Source organism: Phyllobates terribilis, unplaced genomic scaffold (genome assembly GCF_046119375.1).
Source record: "Phyllobates terribilis strain yellow unplaced genomic scaffold, ASM4611937v1 Scaffold_3__8_contigs__length_932513732, whole genome shotgun sequence".
NCBI lineage: Eukaryota > Metazoa > Chordata > Amphibia > Anura > Dendrobatidae > Phyllobates > Phyllobates terribilis.
Window position 1 is genome coordinate 727,257,032 of NW_027362763.1, and position 24,756 is coordinate 727,281,787.

The following is a 24,756-nucleotide window of genomic DNA, read 5'->3' on the forward strand; positions in this document are numbered from 1 at the left end:
TAATAGAACAAGACCCACACACAGCTAGAAGCCCAATATTTTTTCAGAGGTAGATGCAGAAAAAATATATTCAGTTTGCAACCTGATGGAGGTCAGTATAGATGGACTAATACAACAAGTCCCACACACAGCTAGAAGCCCAAATATTTTTTCAGAGGTAGATGCAGAAAAAAATATATTCAGTTTGCAACCTGATGGAGGTCAGTATAGATGGACTAATACAACAAGTCCCACACACAGCTAGAAGCCCAAATATTTTTTCAGAGGTACTGTAGATGCAGATAAAAATTATTTTTAATTTGCAACCTGATGGAGGTCAGTATAGATGGACTAATACAACAAGTCCCACACACAGCTAGAAGCCCAAATATTTTTTCAGAGGTACTGTAGATGCAGTTAAAAATTAGTTTTAATTTGCAACCTGATGGAGGTCAGTATAGATGGACTAATAGAGAAAGTCCGACACACTGCTAGAAGGCCAAATATTTTTTCAGAGCTAGATGCAGAAAAAAATTATATTCAGTTTGCAACCTGATGGAGGTCAGTATAGATGGATTAATAGAACAAGACCCACACACAGCTAGAAGCCCAATATTTTTTCAGAGGTAGATGCAGAAAAAAATATATTCAGTTTGCAACCTGATGGAGGTCAGTATAGATGGACTAATACAACAAGTCCCACACACAGCTAGAAGCCCAAATATTTTTTCAGAGGTACTGTAGATGCAGACAAAAATTAGTTTTAATTTGCAACCTGATGGAGGTCAGTATAGATGGACTAATAGAATGATGCTATGCCCAAAAGATTTGACTTCACTAGGTGCAGTAAAAAAATTGGTATTCTATACACAGGTGGTATATCTTGCAACACAGATAGGCTACTCCACTGACTAACACACTCTGCAATAGGCCAAAAAGGATTAGCTTTGCTAGATTCAGCCAAATGCTGTGAAAAAAACTTGCACAGCACTGGCACAGACCTGCCTGGCAAAAACTGATAGGAACTGATGTAACCTAGTCCTGAAAAGGACTCCAATTACAATTAGTCTTTACTCCCACAACCTATCTATTTAAGAGCACAGACCTCCCTGATAAAAGTCGTAGGAAATGCTGTAACCTAGTCCTTAAAAGGACTGCAATCACAACTATTCCCTACTCCCAAGCTATCTGTATATTTGTGCGAAAATTGGCTTGAAATTAACAAGGTATAGCGCACACAGCAACAGCGGTGCCGTCTAACACGCAGCTGCAGCAGTGAGAAAATGGTGGCGACGGGGAAAATGGCTTGGTCTTATAGGGCAAGGACATGTGACATACACTGCCAATGACACATGCCCTTGCTTGTGTGAAAAAAAGCACTTCGCTCCGTGTGTGCGCTGCTGATAGGCTGACAGATTGCACCTCCCCACTGCAAATGCGGGAAAGAGAAAAAAAAATGGAGATCTTCATTGTTCCTGCAGAGATCCATCCCCTGCCCCTCCCCCCACCCCGCTGTACACTCAAACTGCGTATTAACATTAATTTTCATCATTACTGAGAAAAAATCCAGTTATGATTTTGGTGCACGAACAATTATCGAACATAACCTCGAACAGCCGAATTTTTATCAAATTGTTCGTGTTCGCCGAACGGCTCGAACACCGCCCAAAACAGCTCGAATTTGAGATTGGCGAACAGTTCGAGTAGAACAACGCTCATCTCTAGTAATGAGCTCTCTTATGTGACTAGTATTTAAGCACCACAACCTGCTGGGAGTTGACAGTTTTTTGCTTGGTTTACTCCTTGTACTCGGGTGCTCTTCTTTTGTTGTACACATCCTGTTCTTGACCCAGCTTGTAACCCTGAATACTTCTGTCCCTGTGATCCTCCCTCATCTGATCTTAACTCGTCTGACTGACCTACTGGTATCTGATCCCAGATATTTTTCACATTACAATTAGAGATGATCGAGCACTATAATGCTCGGGTGCTCGAAGCTCGGGTCGAGCACATTGGAATACTCGGGTGCTCGACCCGAGCAATGAGCTCAATGTAAGTCTATGGGAAACTCGAGCATTTTTCTGGTGGTCCCCCCCGGCGGTCTGCAGAAGGTCAAAAATTGCCCAAATCGATGGGAACAGTGCTCAATTAAACGTTAGGCAGGCAGAATATATAGGCAGACAGGCAGGCAGGGTATATAGGAGGGTGCATGAAAAACATAGCAGGGCACTTGGAACACACTAGTGCCCTCCGATTTTCATGCACCCGTCTCTTTAAAAAAGCCGGCCGGCATTTCATCAGCGGCATACACCGGTACCCGACAATTTAGAACAGAAAGTATAGAACATCACACATAGATTAGATAGATAGAAACATGTCAGTCACATATATAATAAGTACAGTGATAGTGTTGGTTACTGTACTTGTTATTTAGTGTTAAAATAAAGGATTTATTAAAAAATAATAATAGTGTTTTTGTCTCTTTAAAAAAGCCGGCCGGCAATTCATCAGCAGCATACACCGGTACCAGGCAATTTAGAACAGAAAGAATAGAGCATCACACATAGATTAGATAGATAGAAACATGTCAGTCACATATATAATAAGTACAGCGATAGTGTTGATTACTGTACTTGTCATTTAGTGTTAAAATAAAGGATTTATTAAAAAAAAAATTGGCGTGGGGTTCCCCGTAATTTTAGTCTCTAGCGGAGGTTAAGCAGACGGCTGGGGCAGATGTTTGAAGCCTGGGAAGGGGGTAATACCCACGGAGCTTCCCAGGCTACTAATATCAGCCCCCAGCTGAATAACCAGCCTTTACTAGCTATTAAAATGGGGGACCCAAAAAAAAATGACGTGGGGTCCCCCCTATTTTAATAGCTAGCATAGGATGCGCCAATTCTGGCACTTAGCCTCGCTCTTCCCACTGCCCTGTAGCGGTGGCAGTGGGGTAATAGGGCTGGGGTTGATGTCAGCTTATAATGCCAGCTGACATCAAGCCCAGGTCAGTAATGACGAGGCGTCTATAAGACACCCCCATTACTAACCCCATAGTCAAAGTTAAAAAAAACCACAAACACCCAGAATAAAGTCCTTTAATTGAAATAAACACACAATTCTTTAATGTTCTAAATTAAACCCTACTTACCGTCACGCCCATTCCAGCTGAAGTCAACGATCTCCTGCAATAAAAATAAAATAATAAAGCAACCTCATCCTTACCTTTCCATGGTTCCCAGGATGAATCCAGCTCTGCTACATTCACATGACAGGCTGGATCGCAGCTGAAAGCTGCCATCCAGCTTGCCATGCCGCAGACACTGAGAAGCGCAGGCATGCTTGCGCTCCTCAGTGTCTGGCTGTGACGGCATCCAGATGAGCTGAGTTCATGTTCAATGAACTCAGCTCACCTCATGCACGTCACTGACAGCGTGGGAAAATTCTCCTGTGCTTGCGGTGAGCGTGAGAGAATTCTCCTGTGCTCACTGCAAGCGCAGGAGAATTTTCCCACGCTGTCACTGACGTGCATGAGGTGAGCTGAGTTCATTGGACATGAACTCGGCTCATCTGGATGCCGTCACAGCCAGACACTGAGGAGCGCAAGCATGCCTGCGCTTCTCAGTGTCTGAGGCATGGCAAGCTGGATGGCAGCTTTCGGCTGCGATCCAGCCTGTCATGTGAATGTAGCAGAGCTGGAGCCGTCCTGGGAACCATGGAAAGGTAAGGATGAGGTTGCTTTATTATTTTATTTTTATTGCAGGAGATCGTTGGCTTCAGCTGGAATGGGCGTGATGGTAAGTATGGTTTAATTTAGAACATTAAAGAATTGTGTGTTTATTTCAATTAAAGGACTTTATTCTGGGTGTTTGTGTTTTTTTTTTACTTTGACTATGGGGTTAGTAATGGGGGTGTCTTATAGACGCCTCTCCATTACTAACCTCGGCTTGATGTCAGCTGGCATTATAAGATGACATCAACCCCAGCCCTATTACAACACTGCCACCGCTACAGGGCAGTGGGAAGAGCGAGGCTAAGTGCCAGAATTGGCGCATCCTATGGATGCGCCATTTCTGGGGCGGCTGACGGCTGGTGTTTCTAGCCTGGGAGGGGGCCAATATTCATGGCACCCTTCCTGGGCTATTAATGTCAGCCCCCAGCTGTCTGCCTAGCCTTTGCTAGCTATTAAAATAGGGGGGACCCCACGTCTTTTTTTTTGGGGAGTCCCCCATTTTAATAGCTGGTAAAGGCTAGGTATTCAGCTGGGGGCTGATATTAGTAGCCTGGGAAGCTCCGTGGGTATTACCCCCTTCCCGGGCTTCAAACATCTGCCCCAGCCGTCTGCTTAACCTCCACTAGAGACTAAAATTACGGGGAACCCTACGCCAATTTTTTTTTTAATAAAGCCTTTATTTTAACACTAAATGACAAGTACAGTAACCAACACTGTCACTCTACTTATTATATATGTGACTGACATGTTTCTATCTAATCTATGTGTGATGCTCTATTCTTTCTGTTCTAAATTGTCGGGTACCGATGTATGCCGCTGATGAATTGCCGGCCGGCTTTTTTAAAGAGACGGGTGCATGAAAACACTATTATTTTTTTTTTAATTAATCCTTTATTTTAACACTAAATAACAAGTACAGTAACCAACACTGTCACTGTACTTATTATATATGTGACTGACATGTTTCTATCTATCTAATCTATGTGTGATGCTCTATTCTTTCTGTTCTAAATTGTCGGGTACCGATGTATGCCGCTGATGAATTGCCGGCCGGCTTTTTTAAAGAGACGGGTGCATGAAAACACTATTATTTTTTTTTTTAATTAATCCTTTATTTTAACACTAAATAACAAGTACAGTAACCAACACTGTCACTGTACTTATTATATATGTGACTGACATGTTTCTATCTATCTAATCTATGTGTGATGCTCTATTCTTTCTGTTCTAAATTGTCGGGTACCGGTGTATGCCGCTGATGAATTGCAGGCTTTTCATGTTTCACTGTGAGCACTGTTCCCATCGATTTGGGCAATCACTGTAATGCCACAACCACCATGGCTGTGACATTACAGTGAGTGGCAGACAATCCCTGCATTATTGGTGCTCTAAATAGCGCCAAACATGCAGGACGGGGACCCAAGCTCCCGCCCGAGCATCTCGAAAGTACTCGGCGAGCTCCGAGCATATCAAGTACTGAGATGCTAGGACGAGTACCGAGCAGTGGCGAGCATGCTCGCTCATCACTAATTACAATATTTCCTTCTGATTTTGTCCTCTTTGCTACTGATCCTACTAGATGGACCATCCTTGCCTCAAGCTTGCTTCTCTGACTAGAGGCTACTCCATGGATGCAACCCAGGGGCCCATTGTAAGTTCATATTGATGTATAGAGTGAAAAAGCAAGAAGAATGGATTTCCTCAGGGACCTGCAAGATGGAGTAGCTAGCGCCAACTGTATCCTCAGTAGTCTTTTTTTAGTTGATGGCCGCAGGCAGACTTAAAACCCTTTTAATTTTTTTTTATTTCAGCTATTATTTAAACTACTATTCCTTATAAGGATTTTGTTTTCGTAATATAATTTTTATTTGGTTTTTCGAATGAAAAAAAATTTATGGAAGTCATATTCAGAAAATCATGCATCCATCGGATATTGTTTCATACTTGTTCAGGCAAGGTATTAATATCTTATCATCAAGAAGTAGTCGAAAAATGGCCCTTTAAATATACACAGTTGTGTGGAAAAATTTTAGGCAAGTGAGGAAAAAAAATGCAGTAAAGTACGAATGCTTTCAAAAACCGAAATGTTAATAGTTTATTTTTAACAAAGTGATTGAACAAAGGAGTAATCTAAATTAAATCATTATTAGGTGTGACTGCTTGAAATGAGCAGATCAAGCAATATTCTAATTCGCCTGTTTGCTCAGTTTTTCCGGGCAATTTGATTCGATTGGCTACTCACTGCCACCTGTCTGGTCATCTACTTATCTTTTGAAACCTGCAGCTTGTGCTGAAATCCCCGGGCCTCTCATGCTCAGTTGGGACTTCCAGCTTTTATGAGAAAGAGAGGGTACTGCGCAAGTGTGCAGAAGGTCGCGGTTTCATGGGGATTCCAGTGCAAGTGGCAAGGGATCAGAATACGGGGCGAGGACTGGATGGGTGGTGGTGAGTAGCTGAGGGGCTGGAGAGGTAAACGGTAAGGAGAGTATAAAGATTTTTAGATTTCTTTCAACCTTTTGATGGCCTTTTATGGTTCAGAAAAATGGTGTCAAGTGCCCACCATTTTGCTGAATCAGTATGGAAGTGAAATACAAAAAAATAAGATTTTGGCGTTTGTGGATTTTTGTAAAATTTGAGAATTCCACTATAATTTATTCACTCATCTTTGATGATCGCCCTTTGTTCTCAAATAAGCATCAAATCATCAGTTCTTCTAAGTATGCTTACACACAGTTTTAAAAGGTACTCAGCAGGAAGATTGTTCCAAACATTTTGGAGAACTAACCACAGATCATCTGTGGATGTCGCTTGTGCAAATCCTTCTGTCTCTTCATGTAATCTGTTACTCACGTGGTTGTGGAACCACTGTGCCACAGTCCGGGGAGAGCCTAGAGGGGCGTAACTAAGCAAACACCTGGTTCTTCACTACAGCCCTTGATGGTTTGGTTAGACTTGAGCCCAGGTGGACGCTAGGTGCTATTCCAGGACAGACCCTGGAGCCATGGCAGTTGACCCCCAAAGGAGCAGAGAAGCAGGATCGGCCAGGAACTGGTTAGGAGGAGGGATATGGCAGGTAGACAGGTGCAAAATCAGGCACAGGAAGGACAGGTACAGAAACATGGGACGGCCACAGATATGGGATCACAGGTGCAGGTTCACAGTTGCTGGTTAGGATGGATCAGGAACAGGACTAGACACAGGCAGAATGGGTTCTGGTTTAGGTACAGCAGGATGGACTGGAACAGGTGCAGACAGGAAGGACAGGGTCAGATAAATGGGACGGACAGGATCAGGATTCAGAGAGCACAGGTACAGGGATCTTACAACTAGGTAACAGGAAACTCACTGATGCTAACATTGCTAAGGCACCTCCCATTTGGGGAAGGTGCCTTAAATACCTAATGTCTCCCAACCATTGGCTGGAGACATTTTCAGAAGCACGTGTGGCCCCTTTAAGAAACAGGGAGTACGCATGTGCGCCTTAAAACATTCTTCTAGCAAACCTGCATGCTATATGTAGGTCCTGGGAGGAGACAGAGATGGTGGGGACTGGAGCATCATGGAGAGGTGAGTGAACACGCCGGCGTCCCTGCTTAGAGGAGGAAGGGGACTCATGCAAGGGCGCCGGTTCTGTCCTAACATAATCCCAGATAGACTCGATGATGATGAGATCAGGGCTCTGTGGGGGCCATATCATCACTTCCAGGACTGCTTGTTCTCTATGCTGAAGATAGATCTAATGTCATTGGCTGGATGTTTAGGTCATTGTAATGCTGCAAAATAAATTTGGAGTCAATATGACTCCTCCTTGATGGTATTTCATGATGGATAAGTATCTGCCTGTATTTCCCAGCACTGATGACATTATTAATCGTGATCAAATTTCCAACTCTTTGCTGAAATGCAGCCCTAAGCTTGCAAGGACCCTCCACTGTGCTTCATTGCTGCCTGCAGACACTCCAACACTTTGGCAAACAAACTGCTTTCTGTTACAGCCAAATATTTTACATTTCACTCATCAGTCCAGAGCTCCTGCTGCCATTTCATTGCACCCCAGTTCCTATGTTTTTATGTACGGTTGAATCGATTTACATTGTTTCCATGTTGAAGGTCTGGGTTTTGCCAACAATATTTCCATGAAGACCACTTCTGGCAAGACTTCTCATAAAAGTAGATGGGTATAGCTGGAACTCATTGGTTGTTGCCAGTTCTGGGCTGATGGCACTGCTGGACATCTTCTGATTTTGAAAGGATGTAAGCATGACATGTCTTTCACCTACTGCACTAAGTTTCCTGAAGAGACAGAATGATTTGCAGAAGCGACATCCACAGAACTGTGGTTAGTTCTCCAAGATGTTTGGAACAACCTCCCTGCCAAGTTCCTTTAAAAACTGTGTAATTGTATCTAGAAGAATTTATGTTTTGATGCTTTTTTGAAGGCAAAGGGCACCAACTATTTATTTGATTTAGAATTCTTTTTTAACACTTTGCATTTTGTTCATTGATTCAAATAAAGTACTACAATTTCTATTTTTGAAATAATTCTTACTTTGCAATATCTTTTTCCCACACCTGCCTAAAACATTTGGACAGTACTGTATATCTGCATTTCTCAATGACAACATCAACACTAATGTTCATAAAGCATGGGGATACTTCCTTTTTCTATACTTTTTCATCTCCTCCAGACCATGGTTTGTATCACATAATGCCTATAACTGAATGCATGCTCAAAATATGAGCATACGAGCACTGTAGCATAGTGGCACATATTTTTTAGCATCCTGTCAACTGAAGAAGTAGCAAAATGAAATATCAAGATGAGCTAAGCCAAATGATAGAATCAGCTAGCTAAACTCAGCCTATAAATCCAGCAATATAACATGCTTGGTTTGACAGCATTCATTCAAGTGAATTTACCTCTGATGGGCATGTGGTAAAGTCTAATAGAGTGGAAACGTTACACACAAAATTTCAGAAGTACAGTGCAACGAGACATGAATAGGATGTGTGATTTGAATTGAGACTTGTAGACATTTCAGACTAGGAGAAAACCCATCTCCATGAATTGATATTATTTTATTAAAGTACCTTGCCATATATCCAAAGTCAGCCGTACAATAGAGACGGTCTGTATGACTGATTCATAGTGCCGTTGGAGAATTCAAGAACAGCCCTGATTGATTGATTGTTGGTAAGGAAGATTGTCCCAAATGTGATCTTTGCTATTGGAGGCCTGACTTCTATATCTGCCAATGCATATATCATTATGTCCAAACAACTGATCCATGAAATCTACAAATATTTTGTGATTCCATTGTTTCACTGAGGATAAAAAGATCATTTAGTTTCTACCACAGCAAGCAGGAGATGATTCCCAATAAGAAATTAATAACTCAGAACTGTAGTAATAATTACATATACAGTGCAGACCAAAAGTTTGGACACACTTTCTCATTTAAAGATTTTTCAGTACTTTCACACTGAAGGCATCAAAACTATGAATTAACGCATGTGGAAATATATGCTTAACAAAAAAGTGTGAAACAACTGAAAATATGTCTTATATTCTAGGTTCTTCAAAGTAGCCACCTTTTGCTTTGATGACTGCTTTGCACACTCTTGGCATTCTCTTGATGAGCTTCAAGAGGTAGTCACCGGAAATGGTCTTCCAACAATCTTGAAGGAGTTCCCAGAGATGCTTAGCACTTGTTGGCCCATTTGCCTTCACTCTGCGGTCCAGCTCACCCCAAACCATCTTGATTGGGTTCAGGTCTGGTGACTGTGGAGGCCAGTTCATCTGGCGTAGCACCCCATCACTCTCCCTCTTGGTCAAATAGCTCTTACACAGCCTGGAGGTGTGTTAGGGGTCATTGTCCTGTTGAAAAATAAATGATGGTCCAACTAAACGCAAACATGATGGAATAGCATGCCGCTGCAAGATGCTGTGGTAGCCATGCTGGTTCAGTATGCCTTCAATTTTGAATAAATCCCCAACAGTGTCACCAGCAAAGCACCCCCACACCATCACACCTCCTCATCCATGTTTCACGGTGGGAACCAGGCATGTAGAGTCCATCCGTTCACCTTTTCTGCGTCGCACAAAGACACGGTGGTTGGAACCAAAGATCTCAAATTTGGACTCATCAGGCCATAGCACAGATTTCCACTGGTCTAATGTCCATTCCTTGTGTTCTTTAGCCCAAACAAGTCTCTTCTGCTTGTTGCCTGTCCTTAGCAGTAGTTTCCTAGCAGCTATTTTACCATGAAGGCCTGCTGCACAAAGTCTCCTCTTAACAGTTGTTGTAGAGATGTGTCTACTGCTATAACTCTGTGTGGCATTGACCTGGTCTCTAATCTGAGCTGCTGTTAACCTGCGATTTCTGAGGCTGGTGACTCGGATAAACTTATCCTCAGAAGCAGAGGTGACTCTTGGTCTTCCGTTCCTGGGGCGGTCCTCATGTGAGCCAGTTTCTTTGTAGCGCTTGATGGTTTTTGCAACTGCACTTGGGGACACTTTCAAAGTTTTCACAATTTTTCGGACTGACTGACCTTCATTTCTTAAAGTAATGATGGCCACTCGTTTTTCTTTACTTAGCTGCTTTTTTCTTGCCATAATACAAATTCTAACAGTCTATTCAGTAGGACTGTCAGCTGTGTATCCACCAGACTTCTGCACAACACAACTGATAGTCCCAACCCCATTTATAAGGCAAGAAATCCCACTTATTAAACCTGACAGGGCACACCTGTGAAGTGAAAACCATTTCCGGTGACTACCTCTTGAAGCTCATCAAGAGAATGCCAAGAGTGTGCAAAGCAGTCATCAAAGCAAAAGGTGGCTACTTTGAAGAACCTAGAATATAATACATATTTTCAGTTGTTTCACACTTTTTTGTTAAGTATATAATTCCACATGTGTTAATTCATAGTTTTGATGCCTTCAGTGTGAATGTACAATTTTCATATTTATAAAAAGACAGAAAAATCTTTAAATGAGAAGGTGTGTCCAAACTTTTGGTCTGTACTGTATACTGAAATATTTATAATAATATATAATAAGAAAACATATCTGGGCTTGTAGTGCATTTTTAGTGGTCATTATTAATGAGAAGGTTACAACAGACTCTATGTATGTACATTCCTCAAGCTTTAAAGGGGTTGTCCACCTTTGGTGACATATTTTTTCTTACTTAAATGCATGTATTTTGTGCTAAAAATCATTGTTGTAATTGGGTTTCATTACAAATGTTGCACCATTTGCCTTCTGTAGCCTATGCGTTGGAGAATGAGATCAAACAGTCTATGTGGGATTATATGAAGAGACAGAAGGATTTGCAGAAGCGACATCCACAGCAGATCTGTGGTTACTTCTCCAAGATCTTTGGAACAACCTTCCTGCCAAGTTTCTTCAAAAACTGAGAATCCATCAGTGAGCTTGTTCAGATGGTTTGACGAGAGAGTTTGTAAAGCCTCATTCAATCATCCAATGTTCTCGTACGAGTGCTGTCCGTGGTTTTTCACGGTTAGCACTCATACCTGTGATTGTCTATGGGGCTTTTCATATGTCCGGGATTTTTCGCGGACACGTGTCTAATTTTGATCCGAATAAAAATCAGCAATGCAATTCAATGACATTCGAGTGCGGTCTAATTTTCATGGACTGACACATAGGAGAAAGTGGACAAAAACTCATGACATTCGGACCATACTGTGATCAAATTCTGATCAAAATATTTGGTCTGTTTTTCTCGTATATGAGGACTAATTCTTTCATCTGTTTTTCTTTTTTTCTCCGCTCACCTGATTTATGACCACAAACCACGTAAAAAAATAAATGTGCAGGAAAAAGAAGAGAATATACAACCCCTGGCAAAAAATATGGAATCACCGGACTCGGAGGATGTTCATTCAGTTGTTTAATGTTGCTGAAAAAAAAGCAGATCACAGACATGGCACAAAACTAAAGTCATTTCAAATGGCAACTTTAGGGCTTTAAGAAACACTAAAAGAAATCAAGATTAAAAATGTGGTACTCAGTAAGGGTAATTTTTTTCAGACCAAGCAGAGAGAAAAAAATTATGGAATCACTCGATTCTGAGGAAAAAATTATGGAGTCACACTGTAAATTTTCATTTCCAAAACTAACACCTGCATCAAATTAGATCTGCTCGTTAGTCTGCATCTAAAAAGGAGTGATCACACCTTGGAGAGCTGCTGCATCAAGTGGACTGACATGAATCATGGCTCCAACACGAGAGATGTCAATTGAAACAAAGGAGAGGATTATCAAACTCTTAAAAGAAGGTAAATCATCACGCAATGTTGTAAAAAATGTTGGTTGTTCACAGTCAGCTGTGTCTAAAATCTGGACCAAATACAAACAACATGGGGAGATTGTTAAAAGCAAACATACTGGTAGACCAAGGAAGACATCAAATCGTCAAGACCGTAAATGTAAAGCAATATGTCTCCAAAACAAGTAATGCACAACAAAACAAATGAGGAACAAATGGGAGGAAACTGGAGTCAATGTCTGTGACCGAACTGTAAGAAACTGCCTAAAGGAAATGGGATTTACATACAGAAAAGCTAAACATAAGCCATCATTAACACCTAAACAGAAAAAAACAAGGTTACAATGGGCTAAGGAAAAGCAATCGTGGACTGTGAATGACTGGATGAAAGTCATATTCAGTGATGAATCGCGAATTTGCATTGGGCAAGGTGATGATGCTGGAACTTTTGTTTGGTGCCGTTCCAATGAGATTTATAAAGATGACTGCATGAAGAGAACATGCAAATTTCCACAGTCATTGATGATATTGGGCTACATGTCAGGTAAAGGCACTGGGGAGATGGCTGTCATTACATCTTCAATAAATGCCCAAGTTTACATTGATAAAACAGTTTTCTTAGCCCATCAATTGAAAGGATATTTGGGGATGATGACATCATTTTTCAAGATGATAATGCATTCTGCCATAGAGCAAAAACTGTGAAAACATTCCTTGAAAGAAGACACATAAGGTCAATGTCATGGCCTGCAAATAGTCCGGATCTCAATCCAATTGAAAATCTTTGGTGGAAGTTGAAGAAAATGGTCCATGACAAGGCTCCAACCTGCAAAGCTGATCTGGCAACAGCAATCAGAGAAAGTTGGAGCCAGATTGATGAAGAGTACTGTTTGTCACTCATTAAGTCCATGCCTCAGAGACTGCAAGCTGTCATTAAAGCCAGAGGTGGTGCAACAAAATACTAGTGATGTATTGGAGTGTTCTTTTGTGTGTTTGTTTCTCATGATTCCATAATTGTTTCCTCAGAATTGAGTGATTCCATAATTTTTTCCCTCTGCTTGGTCTGAAAAAAATTACCCTGAGTACCACATTTTTAATCTTGATTTCTTTTAGTGTTTCTTGAAGCTCTAAAGTTGCCATTTGAAATGACTTTAGTATTGTGCCATGTGTGTGATCTGCTTTTTTTCAACAACATTAAACAACTGAATGAACATCCTCCGAGCCCGGTGATTCGATAATTTTTGCCAGGGGTTGGAAAAGCCAAATGATGCAAAAATTTTAACGAAACTCAATTTAAATAAGAAAAATGTCTCCAAAGGTTGAAAAACCCTTTTAATGAGGAACTATGCACCAATATCAAATGGTAAAATTGAGTAGTCCCTACAATATGCTCTCTTCAGATGGGCATAATCTATGTATTACTACTTCAAATGGATGATAATGCATATGGTTGCATTTTTATATTGTTGTTATTTATGGCATGGCATTACTAAGCTGACTAGTAAATTCACAAACAGGCAGGGCTGCCACCAGGAATTTCAGGCCCCATACTGGCAAAATTTTCGAACCCCCTTGAGACTCCGCCCAGGTTCCACCCCAGCTCAGCCTCCACTCCTCGAACCTTCCACTGTCACACCGCCAACTTGGAAAAACTCCACTTCTGCACCACATCCTCACCAATCACACATTAAGTCATCGAACACTATATAACATACATAGCCATCAGCTTTTGTTTTGCCCAAAAGATTTTTTAAGCCGTCACCAGGACAAGGTAGACTCTTCTGTCAGGGCCTTACTCTACTCTAACCTATTAAACATTTCTTAAAATAGCCAATACTCTTTTTAGGTATATTTTTATTTATTTTTCTTTAAGGGAATGTGTCATATACATTTTTTAAAATGACTAATAATATCACATACAAGGGACAAATACCATCACACTGTGACCAGACCACATAATACCACCACATAATGACCGAATAATACCACATACAAGGGACAAATATGACCACACCATGACCAGACCACATATTACCATCACATAGTGACTGAATACTACCACATACCAGGAACAAATACTGCCACACCAAAGTGACTAAATACTACAATGCTAATCATTAATAAAAAAAACACAATACTAATATTGCCATAAGTGCCATTATACACAGGAGATCTGTACATAGTATACAGTGTATAGTGTCAGTGCACAGGTAATACAGGGATCACCAGTGACATTATACACAGGAGCTCTGTATATAGTGTCAGTGTACAGGTAATACAGTAATCACCAGTGACATTATACACAGGAGCTCTGTATATAGTGTATAGGTAATACAGTGATCACCAGTGACATTATACACAGGAGCTCTGTGTATGGTGTCAGTGTACAGGTAATACAGTGATCACCAGTGACATTATACACAGCAGCTCTGTATATAGTGACAGTGTACAGGTAATAAAGGGATCACCAGTGACATTATACACAGGAGCTCTGTATATAGTGTCAGTGTACAGGTAATACAGTGATCACCAGTGACATTATACACAGGAGCTCTGTATATAGTGTCAGTGTACAGGTAATACAGTGATCACAAGTGACATTATACACAGGCGTTCTGTATATAGTGTCAGTTTAAGGTAATACAGGGATCACCGGTGACATTATACACAAGAGCTCTGTATATAGTGTACAGGTAATACAGTGATCAGCAGTGACATTATACACAGGAGCTCTGTGTATAGTGTCAGTGTACAGGTAATACAGGGATCACCAGTGACATTATACACAGGAGCTCTGTATATCACTAGTGACATTATACACAGGAGCCCTGTATATAGTGTATAGTATACAGTGTACAGGTAACACATTGACTCACCGGTGGCATTTCTAGGTGAAGTCCTTCATCTTGCACAGACCGCCATCAGTTCTTCCAGGCAGGACTCGTCTTTGCAGAAAATAACACAGTTATCTACAGCACATTCCCCACTTTTTCCCCCAACTTCTACACTACGCCAGATGAAGAAAAAAATGACATAGTGCACAGTAACAGGACCGCCCCTCCCCCCCCATTGAAAACAGCATTCTCAAAAATAAAATACATCACAGCAGTAATAATGTCCCTTAATTAGCAATCCATTTAAAGAGAACCTGTCATCAGGGTTATACTTATTAAACCAAAGGCATTGCTATAATGGCGCTGGTATACAGATTTGGTTTTTATAAAATCATCATTATAAGTTTTGGTCTCTGTGCCACGGGGTGGGACTGTGGGTAGGGTCTTCGGCCCTGCCATGGCCCCTCTGCTGTTTGTCTTCTACCTTAAGTTCCACATCGGCGCTGTCCTAGCCGCGGTCGGCGCTTGCGCAGACTGATCTCTTGAAGGGTTTCAATAAAATGGCGCCGGTAACAGCGCATGCGCAAATTGAGATCTCGGCTCATCATTGATCAGTATACCAACTCCATTATGGCAATGCCTTTAGTTTAATATGTATAACTCTGATGACAGGTTCTCTTTAATGGAAGCACAGCTACCAGGAGAAAATTAACATGTATCTTCCTGGGAGCTGCTCACTTTCAGGCGTGAATAAAGCGAACTGTGAAAGTGCCAGGGAGTAATTACAACCATTGTTCACTGGATAGTGAGAAGTGACTGCAAATGCTCCATGCTCGCCCCAATGACTGAAAGCCAGCAGCCACAATGAGGATATTAGTCCATTTCCTCCCAGTTGCTGAGGTATCAATACGGTAACCAGCAGCATTATACCGCTATTTATAAATATATATTATATATATATTTATATATATAGCGCAGATTAATCCCAAAGCTGAAAGTAGATAGCATTTTTTGAACAGGACAGGTTCCCATTACTGATCGTACTTTGGACACAGAATGTTTGTTGGCCTGTGTAAACATGCCAGAAAACATCTGCTAATTGGCTTGCAAGTAGCCAATAGGTGGTCTCTTAAAGGGGTATTCTCAAGTCTGAAAGTTATGACCTATCCAAAGGTTCCTATCCGCTGAGACTCATACTGATCCTGAGAAAATGGGCTCTTCATTCATGTGATTGGAGCGGTGGTCGATTATGCGCACTTCTGCTCCATTCATTCTTAATGGGACCGCTGGAATAGAGCCAAGCGCTGTGCTTGGCTGACCTTCAGCACGTCCTTAAGAATGAATGGAGCAGAAGTGCGCATGAGCAACCTCTCCTACATTCACATGTGACTTTTTACAGCCCCAGTCCTGGGAATCGGTGGGGGCCACGGCGGTTGAACCCCAATGATCAGAAAGTTATTACCTATCCCACATATAAGGTATAACTTTCAAACTTGACAATACCCCTTTAAAGACCTGAATTAGCCTTTGTAAGGAGACCATTACGTGCTATGTCAGTGTTTACTGTAGTTCTGTCATTGTACTCATGTACCAGCAGGTTCCGAATGAAAAGAAATCCTTCAACAGAAGAGTGTGTGTGGCAAAGCAGGGATTACATAGCACAAGAAAACGTATATATAGTAATTGATGATATGACAATTCCTACACTGCAGCTATAGTCTATGGAAGTCCTGACTATATTCCCTATAAACAAAGCCTTACATGTTGTGCTGTTCTTCAGCCTCTCTGCTCCCAGGTCACAATCAACAGGGTGTAAATTAACCATCATCTCTGTGTGGGGGAAGCAGTAAGGTCACTGCAAGGTGAGCCTGAAACACTCAGAGGCGGTGTATGCCATGTGGAAACAACAATGAGCCCCCACCTCGGTCTGCTCTTATCTACTATACCCGCCGTAAAGCTGCTGCTGCTACTGCCGTGACTTCCTGATCAGAAAGGTGAAGGAGCAGCGAGAGATCAAAGGACACTGGACATCACTGCGCCCCCTGTAGGTGGATGACCACACACCATAACAGTGCAGAGAAGTATAACTGCGGTGCGGTGGCATAGCTCCCAACTGTCCCGTCTTCCGCGGGACTTTCCCATCACGGCTCAGCCGTTTTCCCGGCTTCTATTTATACTCACCTCTTCGATGTCGGGGGTGTAGCTCCTCCTCTTCGGGGGGAAGGGGAAGGGACCGCTCACTGTTCAGTGAATAAATTAAATTATATTACTCGCCTCTTCTTTCTCCTGTGACCACATTTGCCCAGGATGCAAACTGGGAACTCAGTATCCAGAGGCTGAATCTCTAACCATTGAGCTACAGCTCCTAATGATGAACATAGGAGGATTTAGTTAACTTGACTCCACTATGCAGTCAATGCATCCAGAAGCAGCTCATACAAGTCCATAGAAATACATTGTGTATTGTTAACCCTTTCGGCAAGTACGCTTGGGTGTTCGCTGAGTATTTTCAATGTGTTTGGCATCTAAGTTTGAGCCACAGGGGCTGCATGTGTGTGGCGGCACTAACATAAATGCCGAGCGTGCTTGCCTGCGGGGGGGGGAAAGATAATGGTAAATGGGCGTGGATTGGGGTGTGGCCAGGGGCTACGCGCGCCGCATTATTTGTCCCTCTTTTTGTTATTCAAAAGTTGGGAGGTATGCGGTAGCAGCAAGAACTGCACTGTGGCCCGGTGAACAGAAGCAAACGAGAGGTCCACCAGACTGGGAGAGACACGCTTTGGGGCCCCCCCTGTTTGCTTCTGTTCATTGGGCCCCATACAGCAGTAAGGGTAGTAATACCTTGATGGCGGCCCTGCATACAGGGCTCGATGCATCAAGACCTGCTCTGTTCAGGCCATTCTTGAGAAGATGTGCTGAAGTTAGACGCTCCTGATTCATGAAGAGGCGTATGTGAACCATGAGCGTTACATGAGCGGCGTGCACCTCTGAATGCACCTCACCACAAATCCTACTCCAGTCCCTGCTGGAGTCAGATTTGTGGCATAGTGAATGCTCCCATTCTGCCCCATGTCTGCCCATCCTGTTCGGAGTGGCAAAAGTCTGAATTTTGCGACTTTTCAAAGTTTTTATATCAGAATTCTGCTTGATACATCGGGCCCATAATGTTATCGTGTACCACCAATTCATGTCTGATTTCGTCTCAGGTTCATGATTTCCAGCTTTAACAGAGCACCAGCTAGCTGGCCTTCATTAAAGGTTTCATGAAAGAAAAAATTAAATACCCTATTAGAGATTAATGAAGTAATAAATGTGGCTTTGTCTCTATCTCCCCCAGCTATGCAACGACATCTTATTAATTTCAATAGTCACCATGTAATGCTTCTTTTTCCCTGTGGTGGCGCTGCAGGGGAATTGAATACTCTAACATGAGAATAAAATATCAATAAAAATGTCCAGCTGTTGTAACTAATATTTATTACCTGATTACTAGAGATGAGCGATCCTGGACTTAAAAGTTGGGCGTTCATACCGGACAGTTTGAGTCTGGTGCTAAACGCCGAACACGGACTAGTACCCGAACCGAACTTTGGAATAAAATTCAGGTCGGATATCAGAACCTGAAGTTTCAAAATTCCGCTCATCCCTTCTGATGACATCATAGAAGTTTGAGAACAAGTAGGGAAATTGAGGTGAGTATTGCTGGTATAGGGATGAGAGGACCGATGGAAGTTCGGGTTCGACCGAACTTTAGTCCGAAGTTCGGTTCGGGTACCAGAACTGTAGCCGAACATGAACCTGAACCCAAACTCCATAGAAATCAATGAGGACCCGAACTTTGGAGCTGGAAAATTCTCTCTCTCTCCTCCCCGAACTCCCGAGAGAAGTCCGTGTTCGGTGTTCAGCACTGGACACTAGTTGTCCTGAACTTTACAGTTGGGGTTCGCTCATCTCTATTGCTGGATATGCTGCTAGATCTGTGAGCGTCATGTACAAACCATCAGGGAAAACCTGCTGCGCTAGTAAGTTCTGATACAGCATACAGAATACAGCAAAATAGTTTCTTTCCATGTAACCACAGGCTATCCTGCAGATCCATTATACCAATGTTATCTAATTGTCAAAGATTTTTCAGATGTCTATTGCTGCTGCAAATCCAATTGCACAACCAATTGTGCAGAAGATCGAACGGAGAAGGATGGTTGAGTGGCGGCTTCATCAGGTCTACCTAGAAGAAGGCAGTCCACTATTGAACTGCTGAACATCAGCCATCAATCTGCTTGGCATGAATAAAAAATGAATGTGTTCTCCAGCAGAGTGGAGGAGGAAAAATGGTAATGTGGTGTCTGAGCGTCAAGAACCGAATCAAAGGCTTCCCCTATACAAAAAAACACGTTTTCAAGTGAGAAGTTAAAGGAATTGTCGTAATGTCTCATCTACTGAAATGGGTAATATTGCAAAAAGCTTGCAAAAATAAGCAACTTACCCTTCATTAAAATGTCTTCTATTCTCAAGAACAGAGAGAATTTTTAAATCTCTAGTTTGCTGTTCCTTCCCTAGGATACTGGCCACCTCTGCAGTTCATCAGTGGTGGCCGATCTCGAAGGCAAAGAGCACAGTTATCTTGCAAGAGCTGCTCTGAAGCTGGATACAAGTCTCTGAGCTCTTCCAATGCTGCAGTGGCAATGCTGCCTGTGCTAGCAGCATGGGAGAGCGCACAGTTCAGACCAGCAGCATAACAATGTTGCTGGTACGAACTAACAGTCATCAAAGATGCCCCTCCACCCGTCAAGCTGGGAGGCTGGGGAGCAATGCACTTCTGAAGATCTCTTTAAGTGGACAATCCCTTTTAGAAAGAAGAATCTCTGGGTAGCTAGCTGCAGGTAAAATCTAGCATGATTGATTTGCTACTTATTTAAATGCATGGGTCACTATTTATTACTCTAGCTCATAGAGACATCCCGAGAAGGGGATGTATAATGTCTATATGACCTAATGGCTCTATGATATATGCAAAGCTGAAAGTCTTAAAGAAGCACTCCCCCTCCTCCTCCCATTAAAGTTTTTATCCTCTTAATATATTGCAGTCATCATATTATACAGCACTGTGTATTTACAATTGCTCATTTTGCCTTTCTACCCAGATAATTCTTCTCTTTTCTCTGCTCTGTGTAGCAACAGGAAGTCTCTTTTCCCTGCATTTATCATTCCCCTCTTCAGCTCCTGACCCAGCAGCTCCCTCCTCCCTCCTGCCAGAGACTTTTCCAGTGATGACTCATGCAGTGAAAATTTACCTCCACTTTATATATACAGCTTAGAAGGATTCAGCTAGTCAGTGTTTAATCAGGTGATATCATAGACCTAATGGAAAAGAGAAGAATTAGCTGGGTAGAAAGGCAAAATGAGCAATTGTAAGTGCACAGTGCAATATTAGATGAGGACTGCAATATATTAAGAGGATAAAAACTTTGATAGTTTTTCTTTAAGGATCAGCCACAGTGTCATTAAAGGGACAAACCTTGTCCAAATGTCCAATAAGACTTGTCTGAAGTAATAGACGTATGATAGGAATGCCTCTGCTCTTTTCAAGGACAACAAGTGACATTAAATTGGATGGACACCCTTTCATTTTATTGCTGCAATGCATCATTTTAGGCAAGGAAATCAGCATTTTCATTCTAGTTTCCCCTAGAAAATCCCAGTACTGCCAACCCCTGTAATAATGTACAAGTGCTATTATCAAATAAGAGGTGTGTACCCAATGAACAGATAATCAGAGTGTTATTAGGTAGCAACGTGTTGTAAAGACTTAATGGTACCACAAGCCATGCGAGTGCTCATTTTCCCATACAACCCATTTTTTCCCTCTTGTGAAATGAATCACTGCAATTTCGTAGATTTGGCTTATGTTTGTACATGAATCATAATAATCTTATTATCTGGACTGTAAGAATATAAGAAGTGCCATGTGCATTACTAAGATATTTCACATGGCTTTACCCACAGCAGATCCATGTCCTCAGTACAAGGACATATTACAGTGCTGGTGATAATGATTGGGGTTGTAGTCAATGGCAAAAACAGAGGCACGCTTAATGTGTGTACCTTACCAATTCTGCTTAAAGGGAAGGTTCACCCATGGGCCTAAATTCAGATGATGGCTTTGTCAAGCAGTGATGGAAAATTCTTTACAAATCTAATATTACTGACTGGTTTATAAGCGAGCCACTTCAATTTCAGAAATTAGTGGCCCTACATTTATTATATCATCAAAAATGAAGGCTTTTATGTGCTATGTATATAATTGTAAAACCAGCCCCCCATTATCCAGACCGGACTTCTTGTGACTAATTTTATTTCCATCATGTACAATATTTGAGATTACCACCCCGAAGCAAAACAATTCTTAGAAGTTTTGTATGACTATGTATCGGCCAAGTCTGCACATAAATATATAAATTAATAAATGCAAATATATATATATATATATATATATATATATATATATATATATATATATATATATATATATAAATCAAACCCCATTGCTAATTATACATAATGCCTATTTTACTGTGTTTGCACAAGCAGCAGCAAAATCTTTAGCTCAGGTGGTTGTTCCAATGCTGCACACAAGCACTGCATGCTATAGATCTTGCACAATAGAAAACCTAAATGAAGCCTATAGAGGGCACCCTTGCATTTTGTTGTTCACTTCAGTTGCCATGACAACATACATTAAAACATGCTAGAGTGTGCAACATGCATTATTTTTGCTGAATTGGAACTTTTAATACCATGCACCAATTGATAAAATGTATGGACGCACTTAAAGTATTAGAAGTATCTGGTGCAGAAAAAATAATGGATATGCGATAGATAGATAGATAGATAGATAGATAGATAGATATGAGATAGATAGATAGATAGATAATAGATAGATAGATATGAGATAGATAGATAGATAGATAGAATGATAGATAGATAGAATGATAGATTGATAGATAGATAGATAGATAATAGATAGATAGATAGAATGATAGATAGATAGAATGATAGATTGATAGATAGATAGATAATAGATAGATAGATAGAATGATAGATAGATAGAATGATAGATTGATAGATAGATAGATAGATAATAGATAGATAGATAGATAGAATGATAGATAGATAGATAGATAGATATGAGATAGGTAGATATGAGATAGATAGATGACTATGATAGATGATAGATATGAGATAGATAGATGACTATGATAGATAGATATGAGATAGATAGATGACTATGATAGATGATAGATAGATTGATAGACAGGTAGATGACTATGATAGATAGAAGGATAGATAGATTGATAGATAGGTAGATGACTACGATAGATAGAAGGATAGATAGATTGATAGACAGATAGGTAGATGATTATGAGAGATAGAAGGATTGATAGATAGATATATGATAAATAGATACATAATATATAAGATAGATAGAAGTATAGATAGGTAGATTTTATATATATATATATATATATATATATAAAATGGATATGTAGATAGATATAGATGATAGATAGATGATACTCTCCCTATAATGGATTTCTTGAGATCTATAGTCATAGTTCTGCTTGCACCATGCCATTATAAGCATATATTGACACGAAGGATGAAATCTTACCTATAGTTGAGACTACTGTTCCTACAAAGTAAAAAGCACCAGTGAAGTCCCACCTTGGTCTGAGGGCATCTGCCCTGATCCCTGCTGCCATTGCTGCTTCATAATCTTTAAGGAATGACCGCAGCTCTAGGAGGCTGATATTAAAGGACTCACTGAAGTTCTTCAAGATCCTGTCCCAGTGATTATGAGCTTTAGTTTCAGATGGACTCTCTATGGTGGAGAAGATAGTGGCTCCTGCTATCAGATAAAGTACAATGAAAATGGCTAAGAGAAGGAATCTCCCGTTGTCTTCATTCAGTGGCAGTAAGCAACAGCAGCTTTTAGTTCTCCTGCTAGACATCATCCAAATTTCAGCACCACTGGGCGGCTGGACAGCAACCAACACCTCATCGGATAGAGAGGCATTTGACCGCACTTCATAAGGAGACAATCCACAAAGTGTAATTCACCTTTTACTCTGCAAGTTCAAGGAAGTAGATGGAGAACTGTAACTCTTCCTAATGTCTCATTTGACATTGTGTCTATTTGTTTGGAGGACATTGAGGAATCAGTTTGGAGTACAAAGCCCTTTGGGATCTTCAGCCTGTGGTTTCTTTGAGGGAATATCTGCACATGGCTTCTCAAGGTGCAATGTCTCATGTGAAGGCTTCCTTTGTCCACTGACCATGCATGCATATAGTTTTATGGCACTTGGTAATAATGTTGCATACTCTAATGATACTGCTAATATTATATAGCTCAGTCCTAGCAAATATAACATTTACTGGTTACAAATCCACACGCCTCCAGTGTATAGAATTTCATCCAGCCCATGACCTTCAATGCAAATCCTTATGATTTCCCTTGGAAATTTGTATCCATGATTGTTGATCCATTTGTAATGATAGGGGTGGATGGGGGGGATTTTAGACATGGCAAAACCCATCCATTGCATGTATCTTCATTACAGCCCACCCCCTGTGACCTCTGCAGATATAAAGTATATGGTTTCCTCTTGCTGGACCTTGAATCACAAATAATAATTTAGTAGGTAAACTTTTGTATTGTGACATGGCAAAGACAAGATGAGAAAGGTGTGACAAACTTTCACATCCTTTGCAATGAATTAACACTCCAACGCCTTACAGATACTTCACTAAATACTTATATATAGAGTGAATAGAAGAACAATGCCAAAAATATACATCACATCACAATAGAAAAAAAGCAGCAATAAGATCCATTATAATCAATCAGGCTATACTGAAAAGACACAATGTAAGAACAATAGCATAAGCAATTAAATAGCTAGAACTGATAGTTATTTAGTAATATGTTGCACAAAAGTCACTGGTGCCAGCACATACCTTGAGCCTTGGGTGGTCTTCTATCTGAGCAGATGCCTTCCTGCAGCCTTAGAATATATTGTATCAATAGAGGGGAATAGATTAAGGCGTTTTCTCTTATTTGAAGAAATACTTGTGTCTTCCTGCAGACAGAGCTGTGTTTTCTGCCATTTGTCTGCTCTGGGTTGCATAATCAGCTTAGGATAGTGTAGTTTGCTGTGCAGTTTGCAGGCTGCTTGTCTCACTCACTTCAGCACCTTGGAGAGTGCACTGTGCTACTGAGGTCAGCAGTCATCTCCAGCACTGAGAGGAGGGAAGGGGCTGCTGCAGGCTAGATCATCCCTGGATCCTCCACTCCTCTTCTACAAACAGCATTCAAGGGCTGCACTTCTTCTCATGGAAGCAGGATACGAATACATGAGGACACATCAAGGAGAAGAGAACAGGATGTTTTTATTTTATATAGAACTGCAACTGAAGAGAGAAGAATACATTAACTCAGCTGATACAAACATATACTGAGCACATTTGTAATATATACTCATCTAGCAGAATGCATATATAGAGAGTCAGCAGCAGGGTTAGCAACTGTCCAGAAATTCCAGGACAGTCCGTAAGAATAGGACAGTTTTTTTTCTCCCCTGGCCGTAAAAAAAAAATGTATTTTTTGATATGGAAGAAAGTTATACAGAATATTTTGTTTGTAATTATCAGCATTTTACAGTTTCCAGTGAATGCAGCTGATTTCTTCTTATCAGAATTATGGGCTGTAGACATAGATCATTGATAATCATAATGATTTATTGTGGTTTTCCAATGTGTCCGGAAAAAATAGTGTCTGTCCGTGATTTTTTGGTAAGTCGCCCAGAAAAAAATAAAAAGTCAAGCGGGCAACCCTGTGCTGCAGAGATGCTTTGGT

The 24,756-nt window shown here is 41.0% G+C and overlaps 1 protein-coding gene across 3 annotated transcripts in view; it reads right to left on the bottom strand.

Moving 5' to 3' along the window:
* The window catches only part of KCNK12 (potassium two pore domain channel subfamily K member 12), a 302,315-nt gene extending 278,033 nt beyond the window's left edge, over window positions 1–24,282 (bottom strand). For 2 of the 3 annotated variants that reach the window (XM_073673321.1, XM_073673322.1), the window contains exons 1-2: window positions 23,859–24,282; window positions 22,513–23,515 (exon numbers count right to left, since the gene is read on the bottom strand). In XM_073673321.1, coding sequence (XP_073529422.1) covers window positions 22,513–22,855 — 343 coding nt within the window. In that variant the 5' untranslated portion in view covers window positions 22,856–23,515; window positions 23,859–24,282. Of the gene's footprint in view, window positions 1–22,512; window positions 23,516–23,858 lie in introns of those variants that run through there. The other variant, XM_073673323.1, reaches the window with a different exon arrangement.
* Between the last annotated feature and the right edge of the window lie 474 nt (window positions 24,283–24,756).